At 41.5% G+C, this 21,517-nt stretch overlaps 1 protein-coding gene across 1 annotated transcript; it reads left to right on the top strand.

The window, feature by feature from the left end:
* The first annotated feature begins 2,698 nt into the window (after positions 1-2,698).
* On the top strand, positions 2,699-19,653 carry LOC121585937 (vacuolar protein sorting-associated protein 72 homolog). The gene is made up of 6 exons (XM_041902288.1): positions 2,699-2,943; positions 7,570-7,722; positions 9,497-9,611; positions 12,404-12,580; positions 12,930-13,074; positions 18,427-19,653. The coding sequence occupies exons 1-6, from the start codon at positions 2,827-2,829 to the stop codon at positions 18,818-18,820; spliced, it is 1,101 nt and encodes a 366-aa protein (XP_041758222.1). The 5' UTR covers positions 2,699-2,826; the 3' UTR covers positions 18,821-19,653.
* Positions 19,654-21,517: the final 1,864 nt, after the last annotated feature.

The raw sequence follows: 21,517 nt of genomic DNA, 5'->3' as shown, positions 1-21,517 counted from the left end.
TCCGTCCAGGATCTCCTCCCATGTCCAGGATGTCTGCTCCTGGGCACGCTGCTTGGTCCATTTTTGGTGGGATCTTCTGTCACGTTCGTTGAAGGATGGGTCAGACCAAGACACAGCGTGAAATGCATACATGTTTATTTATAAACTAAACACACAAACAAAAACAACGTAACGTGAAGTCCTCAGGATAAACACAATACAAGCTTCTACACGGAACAAGATCCCACAACTAATGATACCAAACAAGCTACTAAAGTATGATCCCCAATCAGAGACAACGAGCGACAGCTGACTCTGATTGGGAATCACACCCGGCCAAACATAGAAATAGAACAACTAGAACTAAAGATAGAATATACAACATAGATTTCCACACCCTGACTCAACATACATGAGTCCCATAAGTCAGGGTGTGACAGTAACCAGGAGTGGTCTAGTGATAATTGTTTGTGTTTCTGTTGGTCAGAGGGAGAAGGTGCTCAGAGTTAAACAAATGGGGGAAAGAATTGTGAATTGTTTCGCTCTCAAGAAAAGGGCGCCATTGAAAGGAGTGATTACTGGGGTAGCAGTAAATGTAAAAGTTTACCAACTGAAGGGGAAGATTCCCGGTGTTTGTGATGCTCGTCGTTTGGTGCGACGCAAACAGGGTGGCGAGAGTGGGGAAACAGAAGAGTCATTGTCTGTTCTTTTGAGTTTTGAAGTTGAGTCTTTACCTGACAAAGTGAAGTTAGGATATATAAGTTATCCTGTTCGAGCTTATGTTCCGAATACATTACGATGTTACAGGTGTCAAACTTATGGGCATGTGGCAGCAGTGTGTAGGAGGGAGGTTCCAATGTGTGAGAAGTGTGCAGAAGGGCATGAGACAAAGGAATGTGTAGCATTGGGGATCAGAAATGTCCCGTGCGAGAGAGGCAGGTTGAGGTTTCCAGGGTAAGAGTAGTGAAGATGTTGTCATATGCTGAGGCAGTGAAGAAAGTAGAGGAAGATGGGTCAAGGGGGAGGAGTGGTGAGAGTAGTAGATATGTACCAGTACAGTGGGATAGGCCAACAAGTGATTTACACTACTGTTCAAAAGTATTGGGGTCACTTAGCAATTTCCTTGTTTTCGAAAGAAAAGCAACAAAAAAAATCCATTAAAATAACATCAAATTGATCAGAAATACACTGTAGACATTGTTAATGTTGTAAATGGCTATTGTAGCTGGAAACGGCTGATTTTTAATGGAATATCTACATAAGTGTACAGAGGCCCATTATCAGCAACCATCAGTCCTGTGTTCCAATGGCACGTTGTGTTTGCTAATCCAAGTTTATCATTTTAAAAGGCTAATTGATCATTAGAAAACCCTTTTGCAATTATCTTAGCACAGCTGAAAACTGTTGTGCTGATTAAAGAAGCAATAAAACTGGCCTTCTTGAGACTAGTGTGGGTTCGATTATAGGCTCAAAATGGCCAGAAACAAAGAACTTTCTTCTGAAACTCGTCAGTCTATTCTTGTTCTGAGAAATGAAGGCTATTCCATGCGAGACATTGCCAAGAAACTGAAGATCTCGTACAACGCTGTGTACTACTCCCTTCACAGAACAGCGCAAACTGTCTCTAACCAGAATAGAAAGAGGAGTGGGAGGCCCCGGTGCACAACTGAGCAAGAGGACAAATACATTAGAGTGTCTAGTTTGAGAAACAGGCGCCTCACAGGTTCTCAACTGGCAGCTTCATTAAATAGTACCCGCAAAACACCAGTCTCAAAGTCAACAGTGAAGAGGCGACTCCGGGATGCTGACCTTCTAGGCAGAGTTGCAAAGAAAAAGCCATATCTCAGACAGGCCAATAAAAATAAAAGATTAAGATTGGCAGTCTGAGATATGGCTTTTTCTTTGCACCTCTGCCTAGAAGGTCAGCATCCTGGAGTCGCCTCTTCACTGTTGACATTGAGACTGGGGTTTTCAGTGTTTTCAGCTGTGCTAACATAATTGCAAAAGGGTTTTCTAATGATCAATTAGCCTTTTAAAATGATAAACTTGGATTAGCAAACACAACGTGCCATTGGAACACAGGACTGATGGTTGCTGATAATGGGCCTCTGTACACTTATGTAGATATTCCATTAAAAATCAGCCGTTTCCAGCTACAATAGCCATTTACAACATTAACAATGTCTACACTGTACTTCTGATCAATTTGATGTTATTTTAATCGAAAACAAGGACATTTCTAAGTGACCCCAAACTTTTGAACAGTAGTGTATGTTTCAGTAAGATTGGATTTTTAGCATTCATAGCAATGGTTATTAATTGTACTGCAGGGATGGAATGTAAGTCGAAGAAAATTGAGGTTGTGTTGGCAGCTGCAGAGAGGTATTTGGGTGTGCGAGACTTGACATCAGAAGAGTCACAGGGAGTGTTAAGTGGTGATGTCCCATCATTTCAGGTTGAGGGCATGAGGTAGGAATACATATATTTAAATAGTGGAGTAGGGTGGTGTTAATTATTAATAATATTTTTGAATTTGTGAGTGTAGTGTTAGATGGTAGGGTATTTCTTTATTTTATTTTTCAAACAAAATGTAAGGGCATTATACTCCAGTCTAGTAGGTGGCGGTAATGCAACAAATTGGATGCCAACCGCCGTTAAACTTCCTCGAAGAAGAACAAGAAGAATGTTCTGTAGTGCCGTCTAACCTGAAGAAGAAAAAGCATGTCGCACCATATCGACGTCATTAGCTGCATGCATTGTCTTTTGTGGTAGCTAGCTAACAACAAAAACGTTATATTACTGAGCTAGGTAGCACATTCCCTATTAATCTAGCTGAGCTAGGTCATAATGAGTGTAGCATTTAGCAAAGAGCCCCGTAAGACGGCGGGGAACCGCATGTCTAAGTTATTAGATGCTGAAGAAGAAGATGAATTCTACAAGACCACATACGGCGGATTCAACGACGTAAGTAGCTACTTTAGCTGGCTAGCTGTCGCGTCGCAGTAGTGATCGGGAAACGGACCTTACCGTAACAATGGAGCTAGCACTACACAGTCCCCAGATCACAGGATTTGGAAGAGATGGTCCGCTTTCTAAATTCAGGGGGTTTCTACTTCAGCTGCAGTGTTTTCATTTCAAGAGACAGAGAATAGAGTAGGGACGTCAAACGTTCATCCTGCTGCTGCACAGACCCCCTGGTTAAATTGTGCATAGGAGCATTTTTTACATCTCTAAATGGTTTAACTACTGAGTGAGGAATATGTGATTATTTAACAAATCTGTGAGTTTGCTTCATTCACTATCATCCTAAATTAAGATATTTAATAATTGTTCCATATCTGAGTGTAGAAAACTTAAGGACACCTTCCTAATATTGAGTTGCACCCCCGTTTGCCATCAGAACAGCCTCAATTCGTTGGGCATGGACTACAAGGTGTCGAAAGCGTTCCACTTAATGCTGGCCCATGTTGACTCCAATGCTTCCCACAGTCGTGTCAAGTTGGCTGGTGAACCATTCTTGATACACATGGGAAACTGTTGAGGTTGCAGTTCTTCAAACAAAGATACTTTTGTATTTTATTTAACCCTTCTCATTTACAGCAACGACCTGAGGAATAGTTACAGGGGATAGGAATTAGCCAATTGGAAGCTGGGGATGATTAGGTGGCCATAATGGTATGAGGGCCGGATTGGGAATTTAGCCAGGACACCAGGGTTAACACCACTACTCTTAAGATAAGTGCCATGTGATCTTTAGTGACAGGGCCTAAAATGAACTGTTTGGTCCACCAGCCACTGTGGCAGGTAGATAAAAAATAAATAAATAGTGAAGACATCATAACTACGAAATAACGCATATGGAATCATGTAGTAGCCAAAAAAGTGTTTTATATTTGAGATTCTTCAAATAGCAACCCTTTTGCCTTGATGACAGCTTGGCATTCTCTCAACCAGCTTCACCTGGAATTGCAACAGTCTTGAAGGAATTCCCATATATGCTGAGCACCTGTTGGCTGCATTTCCTTCACTCTGCGGTCCGACTCATCCCAAACCACCTCAATTTGGTTGAGGTTGGGGGATTGTGGAGGCCAGGTCATCTGATGCAGCACCTCATCACTCTCCTTCTTGGTAAAATAGCCCTTACACAGCCTGGAGGTGTGTTGGGTCATTGTCCTGTTGGAAAGCAAATAATAGTCCCACTAAGCCCAAACAAGATGGGATGGCATATTGCTGCAGAATGCTGTGGTAGCCATGCTGGTTATGTGTGCCTTGAATTCTAAATAAATCACAGTGTCACCAGCAAAACAGTGGAGATGCGGAGATCATCCGTTCACCCACACCGCGTCTCACAAAGACACGGTGGTTGGAACCAAAAATCTCAAATTTGGACTCCAAAGGACATATTTCCACCAGTCTAATGTCCATTGCTCGTGTTTCTTGGCCCAAGCAAGTCTCTTCTTATTATTGGTGTCCTTTAGTAGTGGTTTCTTTGCAGCAATTTGACCATGAAGGCCTAATTCACACAGTCTCCTCTGAACAGTTGATGTTTAGATGTCTGTTACTTGAACTCTGTCAAGCATTTATTTGGACTGCAATTTCTGACGATGGTAACTCTAATTAACTTATCCTCTGCAGCAGTGGTAACTCTGGGTCTTCCATTCCTGTGGCGTCCTCATGAGAGCCAGTTGCATCATAGCGCTTTATGGTTTTTGCGACTGCACTTGAAGAAACGCTCAAAGTTCTTGAAATGTTCCGTATTGACTGACCTTCATGTCTTAAAGTAATGATGGACTGTCGTTTCTATTTGCTTATTTGAGCTGTTCTTGCCATAATATGGACTTGGTCTTATACCAAATAGGGCTAACTTCTGTATACCACCCCTACCTTGTCACAACACTACTGATTGGCTCAAACGCATTAAGAAGGAAAGAAATTCCACAAATTAACTTTTAAGAAGGCGCACCTGTTAATTGAAATGCATTCCAGGTGACTACCTCATGAAGCTGGTTGCGAGAATGCCAAGATTGTGCAAAGCTGTCATCAAGGCAAATGGTGGCTACTTTGAAGAATCTCAAATATAAAATATATTTTGATTTGTTTAACATATTCCATATGTGTTATTTCAAAGTTTTGATATCTTCACTATTATTCTACAATGTCGAAAATAGTAAAAATTAAGAAAAACCCTTGATTAAGTAGGTGTGTCAACTTTTGACTGGTTATGTATGTATGTGTGTGTATATATTTGTGTATATGCTAAATTACTTAAAAAAATTAAAAAGTGTGTATGTATGTGTATATATATGTATATATATATATACATACATACACAGTGAGGGGAAAAAGTATTTGATCCCCTGCTGATTTTGTACGTTTGCCCACTGACAAAGACATGATCAGTCTATAATTTTAATGGTAGGTTGATGATGGAATTTCTTGTGGAAGAATGGTGTCCCATCCCTCCAATAGAGTTCCAGACACTTGTAGGATCTATGCACTCACTGGACAGTTTTTTATTTTTTAGGTACACCAATCAAGTACCCTTTACCTCCAGAACAGCCTGAATTCTTCAGGGCATGGATTCTACAAGTCGGAAACATTCCACAGGGATGTTGGTTCACGCTGACATGATGGCATCACGCAGTTGCTGCACATTGGACAGTGGTATACCACTGCCACCAGCCTGTAACGTTGAGAACAGGCAGGATGGGTCCATGGGCTCATGCTGCCTACTCCAAATCCTGACTCTGCCATCAGCATGACGCAACAGGAACCGGGATTCGTTGGACCAGGCGATGTTTGTCCACTCCTCAATTGTCCAGTGTTGGTGATCGCGTGCCCACTGGAGCCGCTTCTTCTTGTTTTTAGTTGATAGGAGTGGAACCTGGTGTGGTCGTCTGCTGCAATAGCCCATCCGTGACAAGGATTGACGAGTTGTGCGTTCCGAGATGCCTTTTGTGGCCCGCCTGTTAGCTTGCACGATTCTTGCCATTCTCCTTTGACCTCTCATCAACTAGCTGTTTTCGCCCACAGGACTGCTGTTGACTGGATGTTTGTTTGTTTGTCGCACCATTCTCGGTAAACCCTAGACACTGTCGTGCATTAAAAGCCCAGGAGGGTGGCTGTTTCTGAGATACTGGATCTGGCGTGCCTGGCACCGATGGTCATACCACGCTCAAAGTCGCTTAGGTTACTCGTTTTGCCCATTCTAACGTTCAAACGAATGGTAACTGAATGCCTCGATGCCTGTCTGCCTGCTTTATATAGCAAGCCACGGCCACGTGACTCACTGTCTTTAGGAGCTACCTTTTTTCATGAACAGGGTGGTGTACCTTATAAACTGGCATGTGTGATTATTTATATTTGTTGAACGAACAGCTGATCGAATGACCACAATGCAGCAGCACACAGGCTAGGAACCTCTAACCCTGGCAATTGTACTGGTTAAGTCATGGCTACACTCGTGATGCAATAATTTCAATGGTAATGTAGAATGTTAATTCAAATGATAACTGATTTAGCTCATGCAATGTAATGTATTTTTTGTAATGTGAATCAAGAAATCACAGCACATATTTTAGCACATATTTTACTTCCTGTTTTGCTCATATGGGTACACTCGCAATGGCCACCAGTCCACCCATTATGCCATTGTCGTGGAAATTCTACACAGGGACACTCGAAGTCAATCTTAAATGAATCATTCTTTATTATCAGCACGATGGAGAGGTTCCAACCAACTCAATGTACACATGTCGATCAGGAGCTCTCCCGGGGCAGTCCTGTTAGTTAGGGTTATATTTGCATGATTTAGCTCATTTATAATTAATTCATCATTAACGTTTGCTTCATTCATGTGACCGACCAATACTGGTTCATGCATGTCAGACCAATACCCCACAAGGCTTTTTCTCTCTAAGCTGAGACCTCGAAACTGAGATATTTCGTTCTCAAAACAAGGTTCAAGGCGTACTGCAAAATTGCAGATGCTGATAGAGAGAATTCGTTCAATCAGTCACTTGCATGAACACAGATATTGGTTATTAGAAAAGCACAAACAAACATTTGTTCATTCACGTTCAATTACAGCAACATATAGCTACAAAGGACAGATGTGAGTATACAGCAAATGTTTCAAAATGGACATTCCTTAAACTACAGAACGATTTAAAGCACTTAGGCCTAATGCAGGCGTGTCAAGCTCATTTTGCCCCGGGGCCGCATTCGGTCTTCAACAAGGTCCGGAGGGTCGCACTGAAAATTTAGATATTTCTCTCTTGAGCTTATTTCTACTAGCTGGCATGCATAAAGATGGAGGCCTCAATGCACTTACTTGTTTGCTTTCTTTGCCGTATTGTAGCTTGCCCTCTGGTTCTCTGTTTTTGTAACTGCATTAGCAAAGAGTATGTATGCTCCCAATTATAACTCCTGGACACCGGCAATTTAAAAAACTTTAAGTAGAATGTGTTGCTTTATGGGTGCATTTGTACCATGTAATTTTTTTTTTAATAAATGTATTCGGCCATGCTTGTTCCCAATTCGCTATCGACCATTATTAATATGTATGTTTGATTTGGACTCTCCCTCAAGGAATCAGGAGATGATGAGTACAGAGGGGAGCACTCGGACACAGAGGACGAGGTCGACAGTGACTTTGACATAGATGAGGGTGACGAGCCTGATAGTGACCAGGAGGACGATGCTCCTCGCAGGAAGAGTCGAGTTGTCACCAAAGCTTATAAGGTAACTTAATGCACTTGCATCCTCACTACTTCTACCGAACATCCACAATAATGTGCACCCCTGGGGGACCTCAGAAACAGGCTTGAAGAATACTAGTATAAAGAAAGGCTCTTTACAAACTTTGTATGCTCTGCTGAGAAAACAAAGTAGACCTTTTCAAAACCAGTTCCAGTGAAAGGCAGTGCCAATATTTTGACAATAGGACTTATCAGGATGAGCTAACTTAACAGTGAGTGTGCTAACTCAGCGAACATAGGCGATCCATTTTACCTTGTTGAATCATGTTTACTGTGAGCTACCATTTCTTTTAAATCATAAAGTGTTGATAACCACTAGACTACAACTAAAAGTCCATATTGGATCACTCCATATTGTATTAATAACCTTTTGATTTTAACAAAAATTCCCATGCACATTTACCCATGAGAGAAATGGTTAGAATCAGGGCCACGTGTATGCCTAACAGACTTTAGCAAACCCATTGATAGAACATCATCTTGGCATAAAACTCCAGTATGACCATCCATTCAAGAGCAGAAGATGCTCAAAGTTAACCCATTTTGGACCCGCTACCCTACCATGAGACATCAATATCCTCATCATTGATATGCATAGTTTGATTTTGCTATCGTTTTTAGGGCTTACCCAATTCGGTTGGTCGACCAAGATTTATTTTAGTCGAGCAGTAGCCAAAAAACAAAATATCATGGTGTACAAGACACCTGTCTTATTCGCGCCTGTCTGAGTGGACTGATCCATTGTGGAGGCCGTGGGGATGGCACAGTCCATCAGTCTAAGACATTGAAATTGTATATGGTTATATTACCTACAGTGTATTCAGACCCCTTCAGGTTTTCCACATTTAGTTACGTTACAGCCTTATTTTAAAATTGATTAAATTGTTTTTTTCCCTCAAATCTACACACATTACCCCATAATGACAAAGCAAAAATAGGTTTTTTGAATTGTAGCAACAACAAAAAAATAAACAAAAAAATACATATGTAAATGTGATAAGTATTCAGACCCTTTACTCAGTACTTTGTTGAAGCAATTACAGCCTCGAGTCTTCTTGGGTATGACGCTACAAGCTTGGCACACCTGTATTTGGGGAGTTTCTCCCATTCTTCTCTGCAGATCAACTCAAGCTCTGTCAGGTTGGATGGGGAGCATCGCTGCACAGCTATTTTCAGGTCTCTCCAGAGATGTTCAAGTCCGGGCTCTGGCTGGGCCACTCAAGGACATTCAGAGACTTGTCCCAAAGCCACACCTGTGTTGTCTTGGCTGTTTGCTTAGGGTCGTTGTCCTGTTGGAAGGTAAACCTGCGCCCCAGTCTGAGGGCCTGAGCGCTAGGTTTGAAAAAATTCTAAAAACCTGTTTTCGCGTTGTAATTATGGGGTATTGTATGTAGATTGATGAGGAAAATACTTTATTTATTCCATTTTAGAATAAGGCTGTAACGTAACAAAATGTGAAAAAGTGAAGGGGTCTGAATACTTTCCGAGTGCACTATAGGATGTCAATATATGGAAAAATACAAGTTTTACAATTTGGTCAAAAGAACGGACTCTTGGTCAACCAAGTTTTTTTCTTTGTTGGGGACAGCCTTAATCGTTTTAGATAATGCAATTTATGAAAAGTGAGATTTATCAACGTATGAACTTCCGAGGTGAATGGACTTGAATATATTTTGTGGGTTTTGCATGCATTTTTCATACACATGTTGATAGATGAGGCCAAGTGTTTGTAAAAATAATAAATGTTTTATTCCAAGGAACCTCTGAAGGTGACTAAGCCTAAACCAAAGAGGCCCTCAGAGGAGCTGAAGAAGACTGAGAAAGCCAAAGTGGAGAGGAGGGCACCGCAAGAGTTTCAGGAGTTTGGAGAGAGTAAGAGGCCTCTATCTGTACGGGCTTTATTTTCAGCTAAGTTAAATTTAAATGTTTTCCTCATCAATATACACACAATACCCCATAATGACAAAGCGAAAACAGGTTTTTTGAAATTTGTGCAAATTTATTTACATAAGTATTCAGACCCTTTGCTATGAGACTCGAAATTGAACTCAGGTGCATCCTGTTTCCAGTGATCATCCTTGAGATGTTTCTGCAACTTGATCGGAGTCCACCTGTGGTAAATTCAATTGATTGGACATGATTTGGAAAGGCACACACCTGTCTATATAAGGTCCCACAGTTGACAGTGCATGTCAGAGCAAAAACCAAGCCATGAGGTCGAAGGAATTGTCCGTAGAGCTCCGAGACAGGATTGTGTCGAGGCACAGATCTGGGGAAGGGTACCAAAACATTTTTGCAGCATTGAAGGTCCTCAAGAACACCGTGGCCTCCATCATTCTTAAATGGAAGAAGTTTAGAACCACCAATATTCTTCCTAGAGCTGGCCGCCCGGCCAAACTGAGCAATCGGGGGAGAAGGGCCTTGGTCAGGGAGGTGACCAAGAAACCAATGGTCACTCTGACAGAGCTCCAGAGTTCCTCTGTGGAGATGGGAGAACCTTCCAGAAGGACAACCATCTCTGCAGCACTCCACCAATCAGGCCTTTATGGTAGTGGCCAGACGGAAGCCACTCCTCAGTAAAAGGCACATGATAGCCCGCTTGGAGATTGCCAAAAGCACGTAAAGGACTCTGACCATGATTCTCTGGTCTGATGAAACCAAGATTGAACTCTTTGACCTGAATGCCAAGCGTCACGTCTGGAGGAAACCTGGCACCATCCCTACGGTGAAGCGTGGTGGCAGCATCATGCTGTGGGGATGTTTTCAGTGGCAGGGACTGGGAGACTAGTCAGGATCGAGGGAAAGATGAACGGAGCAAAGTACAGAGAGATCCTTGATGAAAACATGCTCCAGAGCGCTCAAGACCTCAGACTGGGGCGACAGTTCACCTTCCAACAGGACAACGACCCTAAGCACACAGCCAAGACAACACAGGAGTGGCTTCGGGACAAGTCTCTGAATGTCCTTGAGTGACCCAGCCAGAGCCCGGACTTGAACCCGATCGAATATCTCTGGAGAGACCTGAAAATAGCTGTACAGCGACGCTCCCCATCCAACCTGACAGAGCTTGAGATGATCTGCAGAGAAGAATGGGAGGAACTCCCCAAATACAGGTGTGCCAAGCTTGTAGCGTCATACCCAAGAAGACTCAAGGCTGTAATCGCTGCCAAAGGTGCTTCAACAAATTACTGAGTGAAGGGTCTGAATACTTATGTAAATGTAATATTTCAGTTTATTTATTTTTTTATACATTTGCAAACATTTCGAAATACCTGTTTTTGATTTTTTATTATGGGGTATTGTGTGTAGATTGATGGGGGGGGGAAACGATTTAATCAATTTTAGAATAAGGCTGTAACGTAACAAAATGTGGAATAAGTGAAGGGGTCTGAATACTTTCCGGATGCACTGTAAATTCAGCTTTCGATGATGGCTATTTAACTTTGTATCGCTCTACGATAGATTTTTTTACACGAGCAATGTAGTATGCTGCAGCAAGGGATTTAAAAAATTTAACTTTTGAATGCCAAGAACTCTATTAAAATTATCAATATTTTTTAATGCAATTTCCATGTATTGCATCCCCTAAGCTATAGCATCATGTGGCATTGCAAAATATACTATTGCGTTTGGTTTGTCAATGTAGCCACATAAGTTCAATAATTGTAAAAAGCAATGACTCTTTCCTCAGGGTATGTTTAATGCTGTTGCCACACTTAAAGCTACAGTATGGGATCCAAAGAAAAAACAAAAACGGCCACCCTGCCACTTGCTGAGGGGTGTGACTGACCATCCATGAGATCAAAATAGTTTGTATTTTGACATGCATATATTTTGGGTTCAATTAGGGTAAGACAATTGTACTCAAAAGGCATTTATAAGTTATATTCTTCAAGAATCAATGGCTTTAAGAATCATTCATTTAAAAGTTCTGAAATGGATGGACCAATCGCAGATTGTAGCTTTAAATAATCTCAAGAAAGGAAAGTGAAATAATTGTCTAAAGTATGTGCTGTTGTCTCTTAATGGGATGTTCCAGTCAAAATTCAACCTAACATGATTTTTCCACTGTCCTTCGCTGTAGACGATTCCTCGACTGTTTCTAGGTATTTAATAGTCATATTGTATGTTGTCAGTATCCCTTTCTGAAAAATGTGGCTACATTAAATTTGTGAAAATAGTCATATGTAAGAACACATAGTAAGAAATGGTACAGGGCACACTCGGGACAAAAGACTCATAGCATGCAACATAACTTGGTGGAACTTGCAGCTGGGTGGAACTTGCTATGGGTTATGGGGATCACAGAATTCCATCCAGGAGGGAACAGCCAATTAATTATACGCCTGAGCAACAGTCCAGCACTGCTGTGGGCAGTAAATCATTAACGTTGGCTTAATGCCCATTTAAAACCCCCAAATAATAAGGCATTTGACTACTTTACAAGGGAGATAGCCACCCACAAGGTTACACATGCTGTCACAGAAGCGACTAATGGCAAAGATAGGAGGTGCGTCCTCTACCTTTTCTAACTCTGATTTAGCCAATAGTGTCAAATCTAATGCAGACAGCTATTGGGGAATTAACTAATTTAGTCATGTTAAATTGTATTTTGAGTGGAACATCCCTGTAAGCCTTGTCACTGACTGGCAACTCTTCCCCAGCTCGGAAGTCTGTGCGCCAGTCGACCAGCGAGCATACGCGGAAGACCAACCTGCGACTGCAAGAAAGACAGGATGCCCCACGACGGCGGAGGGGAGCCCACCACGACCGACCCCTGACCCAGGAAGAGTTGCTGGCTGAGGCCAAAATAACTGCTGAGGTCAACCTCCGATCACTGGGTAAGACTAAAGGGGGAATCTCAATAGTCAAGAGTTGCCATGTCAATTCCCAATAATGATGATGTGGTTCAAGTTCAACTAAGTTTACTGATTCATAACATCACGGTCCATAGCGGCCATCATATATAGGCACAGTGAAACAGTAACAAGAAACTGTGCAAAAATACAAGGAAGTGCACACCGTAATTGCAGATGTTTAGACTACCTGAATAGGGTTAGGGTTAGGAAAAATACCTAGTGCTAAAAGACACAACACATGGCTGTGCATACTGAACAATGTGAGAAAATATGTCCGTAGCTTGGCTAGGGTCGTGTTAATTGACCATTTCTGTATGTTTTTATTTTAAAGAGAACTACGAGCGTCTTGAGGCCGACAAGAAAAAACAGGTCCATAAGAAGCGGCGATTTGAGGGCCCCACCATCCGCTACCACTCTGTCCTCATGGCCCTGGTGCCCCACTCCATCTTAAAAGAGGAAAATGTGGATGTGGAAGGGTAAGGAGACTCATTTTTAAGGGTGGGAGTGTTTTGCTTTGCTGAAAAAATAGGCAAAATGTCTGCATTGAGTTTCAGTATTCTTTACAAGACAATCTGGCTAACATTTTTGGAGAATGTAGCAATGCTATTAGAAACAGATCATTAAAATCATTCCGGTATCTGGATAAATGCAGGGCTGGCGGCAGACGGGCCTTTGATTTCCATAGGCGGGCACGTTTTTTCAAGGGACCTCCTGTGTGCACGCGCTTGCACATCTGAATCTGAATTAAAAATGATACAAATCTGAAAGTTAAAATGCAACTAAGGCGAGAGCACCAGCCTCTGCCATATGGACACATTGATAGCCTACACTGTGATCCATTGGGGCTAAAGAAATTGAACTCCGAGATAGCCAATGCAGCAGTAGGCCTATAACTTCAATCTTCAACTAAATAAAATACATAAGCCTAATGCCGACAAATAAAAACACAAGAAAATATCCTGATGAAAATTCGGATTCTTTCAAATAACATGATTCGCTCTGCTACGCCTGTCTGCCTAGAGTTTCCCGCACCAGTGAGCTCAGGACAGACTGTTTTTTGACGTTTCCACTGGAAATAGGGGATCATCAGATGGTTTTCTTTCACATCGAGGCTGGGAGAGTGTTGGAAAGATTGTTCAAGTACTGCGAAGAACTGTTATTATTTGCAAAGGATGTAAAAACAAAAAACGGACTTTGATTACTTACTGTGTGAGGTGAAGAAGAAATGGCTGAGAAGCTCAGCTTATTAGTGGTGGACATGGTGAGTGTCGTGGAAATTCTAATCAATAATGAGGAGAGACAAGGTCAATCACCAATCAGGATATTACTTTATTCAAAACGTATTAATAACCCACACACGTGAATGGAGTGAGTGCTCTGTAATACTGAGGCTGGTCGACCCAACACTCTTGAGTGTTGGGCCGAGAGCTCTGACATACAAAGAATACAAAGATATTTTATAGCAAAGATACACCCTCTTAGTCTACATGACAAACAGCAGATGTGTGGAATGGGTCAAAAGGTGAGACTTGTATGAAATAAATGAATAATTCACAGAAGACAGTATCTGCTGTGAAGACTGTTCTTATTGAATGGAAACCAGGGTTTGGCCTCCAAGACGAGGTTCTTATCAACTATCCATAACAGATCTCGTCCCTGGTACCTTACAGACACCAATTCAGTCTATGGAAATGTAGACTCAGTCAGACTGGAGACATCTCCCTTTCACGCACCACTAATCATAGAATGGAATGTGGCTGTTGGTTTTATCACCTAGCCATCACTTAATCAGTTGCCAGCCCAAGCTTCAGATGCTCCTCTCGGTTCACACAGACACAGATGAGAGTTCTAAGAACCGTATTCTATTGCATAAAACAACCATTTGATGCATAAATAGTATTAAACACAGTCTTGTAATTTTTCTATCACATGAGTTAAGACAATCAGAAATCAGACATCCCAAATGGGCACGTTTCTACATATGCAAGCAGCAGGCCAGGGAGGCCTACTTCTATGTGTGTTCAGGCACGCGCGCTCCCGCTGTATGTTCCTAGAGAGAAACCAGACACATGCTCATTGCTCACATGAAGCACTCCAAACAAAACACAATAAAATAAATTACAAAACTCGTAAATGATTGTTATGAAATTAACCAAAACTTGTTTCTCACAAGTGTAGCAGGTTGTGAACTCTGCAAACAACATTTCCACTCCAATAACAAGAATGGTAGGCTAAATGACTGTAATTAATACATGCATTAACAGAAATGAATGTAACCAAATGACGGAGGATTAACGGTACATTTACTAGACCTACTGGTGACGTAATGGGGAATTTATAAAAAATATACAAAGAGCAAACAATTGAATGAGCAGGATGAATGAGTGAGCAGGAATTGGCGTGAAACAGCTGAGCGCATTCTGGAGAGCTGAGTGCATGTATTCTGGAGAAAGAAGTGCCATATCTTCGCAACGCACCCCTCCCCTTCTTGTTGCAACATTATCTTGACATACATTTTAGATGCTTTTCACTGACAGCAGCAACTCAATCAGCTAGGCCTATTGCCACACTCGCTGCCCAAATTGCAGAACTATGCACTTGTGATTTGAAACAATCCACAGCTATTTTTTTCAAAACAATGATCCTAAGCTAAGTCATGCTCTGGTGAATTATTTTATTTAGATGGGCAATTATATAGTTTTGGCAAAACATCAATTTACTTTAGGGGAAGCCAGCATCTGAACTGTGCAATCGACAACTTTTTCTTTCCAATTCGCATGAGGCTGAAACCAGAGATCTGTATATAATGACGAGATGCACGTGTCCGTCCTGACAATGGGAGTCATTGTCACAAAGGCGGGAAGGCAGGCTACAAGTTTAGGTCTGCGTAATATGTCCATAAAAACTCATTGGGCTTATTCTGTAAAGATTTTGGTGAGTGAGCCCTTTCGCTTCGCCTCTTCCTCTCTGCTGAAACTATCACCTGACAAAGCATCCGAGCGAGCGAAACAGCGCCCCTCTGTCGTACTATATGTAGCCCATGTATCTGATCCTGTCTGGCCAGAAATAGTATGACATACCATACTCTTTTTGTCCAGACAGCATCAGATACATGGTCTACACATACTGAGACAGAGGGGCGCTGTTTCGCTCACTCGGATGCGTTATCTGAGATTGATGCGTCTTTGTGTCGGCGAGAGACTCGGACAAATAAATGATCAATATTTCAATATTTTATTTGGACGGGCAAGGAGGTACAGCCCCCTAAGGCCTGCCCATAATGCCTGCCCTGGATAAATGGTTAGAAAATACATAATACACAATATTTTCTTCAAAAGTTTGCGTCATTTTTAACGATGCATTTGATGCATTCTTTTGTGTGAATTAGAGGTCTTCACGGGTCCATCCATACCCTAGACCCGACCTGGGACCCAAGAAACCTCGGCCAGGAGAAACTGTAATCTAAGGTTCAGTGTTCTTTAAACAGCCACAACAAACTTCCACTAACTTTAGCCACCACTAGCAAAAATATGGAAGGGATGGAGGCATGCGGTACCAGTAAAAATAAAACAACTCAATTATTTGGTTGACGTTACTTAATGGTGATTTGGCAGTGAAATTCTATGTGACCGGTGAGTCACGGTAATCTCTTATGCACTCTAGACATGTTAGTAGTACCCAACTCACTAATGATCACCAGGTCGCTAATGGCCTGGTACTAAGGGCTCTATTGTCCCTCTAACCATTCTGACATCAATGCAAATGCAATCAAAAATCACATCAAACACTTATCAAAACAGTACGTGCTTTTAAAACCCACCTCACTGTGATTAATCAATTTGAAGAAAGAAGTTAAACAACCGGTTGAAACTGAGTGGAAAACATGGTCATTGTGGATGTTTCAAAGCCTAACACAACGAAATAGACAGTGCTTTCTAAGGTGATGATTAATTAACAACAACCATATGCATATTAAAGCTTATGCATATGCATAGGCCAATATGAGCCCAAGCCTGAGAGACCCCTGAATTAAAATAATTGTGCCGTTAAACAATACATAGCCTACTGCATATTACACATGGAAGAAAAACATACAGATTTAAGATATCTTTGGTACATAATTGGTCTAGCCTAAATTAAACTAATTCAGAGTTAGCCTACAATTATAGTGAATTTGTATTTGATTTAGAATAGCCTCGTAATTGGGCTTTTTTATTTTCATAATTAATAGGCTGACACATTACCTTTAGCTAAAGGTAATCTCACCACCGTGCATTTCCATCTCCTCCTCTCTCTTTCATTCCTTTCTCCAGTGCACAGAGAGAGGGGCTGTTAACAGTTTAATGGAATATGTTTAGTTGTGAAAACATTTTACTATCGATGTCCCTGAACAGATTTCACTTGGTTTCCCAAATTAAGCACTGAGTAGCTGCAGGAACAGGGTTGGAGAGCACATGGCATACAGAGTTTGGGCAGAATATCACCTGTCGCACCGAGAAACAACTGGAGTAGCCTACTCGACATGAGTAAAACGATCCAGCGGATAAAGTGGCCTCCTTTCGCTCTTCGAGTGCATACGGATTACATTCTTTTTTTCTTTTGCCCCTCTTCCTGCCCATTTGATAATGGGCCATTCTAAATCTAAACTAATTTTACATATTCGTAAAGACAAGATTAAATTGAGAATAGTCTGATGGATGAAAATATTATCACTTGATGAGAGGACAGCTCGCAAGGAACAGAGCGCAAGCTTTTTTTTGCGACTTTCTCAAATGATCAATAGCCTATAGTCGCGTCATGCAGCCCAAATATATTTTGATTTCTAAGGCATTCTATTCTATTCTATGGTTTATCATTCACAGCTAAAGTTGCCAAATAACTCTAAAACTAGCATATAGGACCTGTTTCAAATGATCACTTTTACGCTCAACGTAGCCACTTCAAATAATATGCCATTTAGCAGACGCTTTTATCCAAAGCGACTTACAGTGATGTGTGCATACATTTTTGTGTATGGGTGGTCCCGGGGATCGAACCCACTACCCTGGCGTTACAAGTGCCGTGCTCTACCAGCTGAGCTACAGAATGCGCACTCTCGCTCCAGAATGTGAAAAATATTATTTCTATTTTATTGAGCTAAGTTCAATTATCTTCTTACTATAAAATCATATAATATCAAATAAAGGACTTATTTGCATATCTTGTCAGCTACATGAACAAGCGCATAGCCAGATAACATACGGTAGGCCAACTCATTATATTCTGTTCTTCATGTTTCTTTAGACCTGCCTGAAATAAATACTGGATTTATTGTGATGGTGTATATTCAATTGATTTATTAGACAGCGGCTTGTATGCATGGAGGTTTGGAGATGCTAAACGTGTTTATGTTAATTACCGGTCAATTACTGTGAGACCGGCATGACAACCGGCTGACAATTTCATGACCGCCACAGCCCTAACTGCGTACCTTATTTCCATTGATTTTGGAACACCATATTTAGAATGAAAAGCAACGTTGCTATCTTAAATCAAACGAACACGCAGACAGGATGCAGCAGCCGTTTTGCTGAAATCAAGTTTGGATGTGAAAATAATATTGGATGTATTTTTTTGTCTCATTTGTTATTTATGCCCAAGTAGCCACTGTATCCTAGGCTACTTGGCAATGGGCACAGTCTAAACCTGGAGTAGAGTACAGCATTGTTTACAATAAAGCTATTATTGCCCTTTGTCGGTAGGCTGATGTTTTATTACATATTTAACCTTTATTTAGCCAGGGAGTCTATGTACCACTAACTCAAATGTTTGTATTTGTTTTTTTAAAGGTTAGACCAGGACACACCGCTGCCCATTGCTGCTGTGGCACCAAGTCCCATGCCTTCCCAGCAACCCTTGGGAGGTCTTTGCTCCCGCACTTACATCACCTTTAGCGATGAGGAGGCCTTTGAGGCTGCCTTCCCCCAGGCAGTGCGGACCGGCTCCCAGCCCCCCACCCAGGAAGTCTGTCCTGTCACCCACAAGGCTGCACTGTACAGAGACCCAGTTACAGACATCCCCTATGCCAACACACAAGCCTTTCGTATTATTCGTGAAGCCTACCGCAAATATGTGGCAGCTCATGGATTCCCCAACTCTTCCGGGGGTTTCTCTGTGGTTGATGCCTCAGGTTCCAGGAGTGCACGCCAGAAAATGGTCAAGCAGAGCACAGTTGCAAGGTAGAGGTTTCTCTCACAAGTCATATATGGAAGAGTGAGTCTGTCCTTCAATTTAGAGCCCCTCATCTGTTCAAAGATTTAAAGCTACAGTCTGGGATTCATCTTTCAGCAAAATGGCAGCCCACTACTTGTTTTGGTGTACAGCTGAATCATGGGGCTACGGAAATTCTTGTTTGTAAACATTGGAGTAATAGAATTTACATTTGGGATAGAGCGGGGTTAGCCAAAACTAGCCTATGAATTAAGGGGTTTTAAATGGTCTACTGAGAGTGCTTTGAAATATTTGAGGTTTTTGCCCTCATGCTTTTTCATTATTCACAATTCACATACCTACATTTCGCTTGTTCAAGTAGGCTAACCATCCCCATTTTCAAAGAGCGCCCCTCGTCTGATTTCCAAAGACACGCTCCTCCAAACTATTCAGTCCTCAATATCAACTGCAGATTTTTGTTGAGGATCTGCCTCACACAGGCCACGATACAATTGACAGGAGCCTAGTATTTTGTATAGACGTGACTGTTATGCATAAAGACATTTAAGCCTACGTGTGCGCATGGAATGAGAGAAGCGATTTATGATATGCTTCTGACCCGATCCTATTTAGAAACATTGCTGTTGCAGATTGTTTTTCGTTTAATTTGATTATAAACCAAACGTATTAAAAAGATTCACCGTCCATGGGTTTATAGTGAAAATGTACATGGCTTGAATGCAATTCAATTGCTATTTCTGGAGAAGTGAAAATGTGACCCACCAGCTCAAATCGGTCTTATGTAGCAACATTTGAAATTGTGTTTTTTACATTGAATAAAAAGAGACTCAGAGCTACAAAATGGTATATCATACACTACAGTTGAGGAAGAATGGGAAAGTAATTTTGCTTTGAAAGTTGATAAACTTGTAAACTCACTTTTTGAGAAAATGGCCTTTGAATCTTTTGGTACTACTACTACTACTAGAGCCCTTCTTTGTTTACACCCATTCAGCATCGTTCACACCTTCTTAAGCTTTAGCCCCACCCATCTCTTTAAGGGTTGATCCGAGCGTTCTGTAATAACAACATAAGTTAAGCACTCAAGCTAACTTGCTAGCTACTTCCAGACACAAATGAACAGAACAGCTCACTGAACATTACTCACCCTAGCAGAGCTGGTTAGGCTGTTATGTTATCCAGAGTGCCTTGGCAGCAGCTAATGGGGATCCATAATAAATACAAATACAAGCCTGAGACCGGGTTTGGTAATTTGTAAGTCTAAATTGAATGAATGATGATACATATGAAGTTTCTGCATGAGTGCTTTGTAGATAAACACAAGTAAATGCTGCTCTCTCCTTGCATACAAAACACAATGGTGAGTTCTATAACCATCCCCAGTAATAAACCTAAGGGCACAATGGAAAACAGCATCTAGTGGTTTAAGTGTAAATGCTGCTGCATGCATATAGATAATATCCCCATACTCTAAAATAGACATAAAAGTGGCCTGGACAATTTCCTTCCTATTAACAAAAGTCAGACATGCTTTGTTTCTTTAAAAGAAACCATCCTTGAACTTCAACTTATTCACCAGCTTAGTGACATGTTTTTTTAAATGACAGTTTGTCATCAAGCCAGATACAAGGATTTTTACATTTACATTTTAGTCATTTAGCAGACGCTCTTATCCAGAGCGACTTACAGTTAGTGAATACATTATTATTTTTTTTATACTGGCCCCCCGTGGGAAACGAACCCACAACCCTGGCGTTGCAAACGCCATGCTCTATCAACTGAGCTACATCCCTGCCGGCCATTCCCTCCCCTACCCTGGACAACGCTGGGCCAATTGTGCGCCGCCCATGAGTCTCCCGGTCGCGGCCGGCTGCAACAGAGCCTGGATTCGAACCAGGATCTCTAGTGGCACAGTTAGCACTGCGATGCAGTGCCTTAGACCACTGCGCCACTCAGGAGAGTCGCGCCACTCAGGAGAGTCCGACTTTTTGTAGGACGGAACTCGCTCAATTTGTGTGCCGTTCAAACTAGTCATTACAAATTAATTTAAATCTGGGTTATGGGACCTAGAAAACAGCATGCGTTCTGTTTGCATTTACCACTAACTTTAGATCCAATAGTGACCTCCTGCAGTGCTTGAAAGTCAGACTTAAAATGTGAAAAGGCTTGGCCAACCGATGGAGCAATGGAATACAACACTATCAGCTGCATACAAATTAATATTTTTATTTTTACAGCATTACCTATGTTATTTATATAGATTGTAAACAGTAGTGGGCTGAGTATCGAACCTTGTGCCACCCCTTTATGTAACTCAAGGAACTCAGATTTGACCCCATGTACCTTGATGGCCTGAGTTTGGTCATTGAGATAATTATGAAGCTATCGGCAAGCATCAGTACCCAACACTATCAAGGACAGTTTATTCAACAGAATGACATGGTTTACAGTATCAAAAGCTTTTGAGAAGAGTACAAACATGGCAGCACAATTATTTATATAATCTGAGGCGAGTAAGTATTTGCGGTAAGCATGGTACCCGTAGTGGTGCTATGTTTAGGTCTGATTAACAATAAGAATACTATTTAGAGATAAAAGAAATGATGTAGCTATTTGTTTACCGATGATTTTAGTATTTTCGCAAGACTAACTGAGCCTGGAACTGGGTCGATAATGGAGTGGTAGCACAAAAGCTGCTTTCCACACTTT

This window comes from Coregonus clupeaformis, chromosome 17 (assembly GCF_020615455.1).
Source record: "Coregonus clupeaformis isolate EN_2021a chromosome 17, ASM2061545v1, whole genome shotgun sequence".
NCBI lineage: Eukaryota > Metazoa > Chordata > Actinopteri > Salmoniformes > Salmonidae > Coregonus > Coregonus clupeaformis.
Note: the sequence above shows the minus strand (reverse complement) of the source record. Positions and strands in the feature narration are given on the sequence as shown.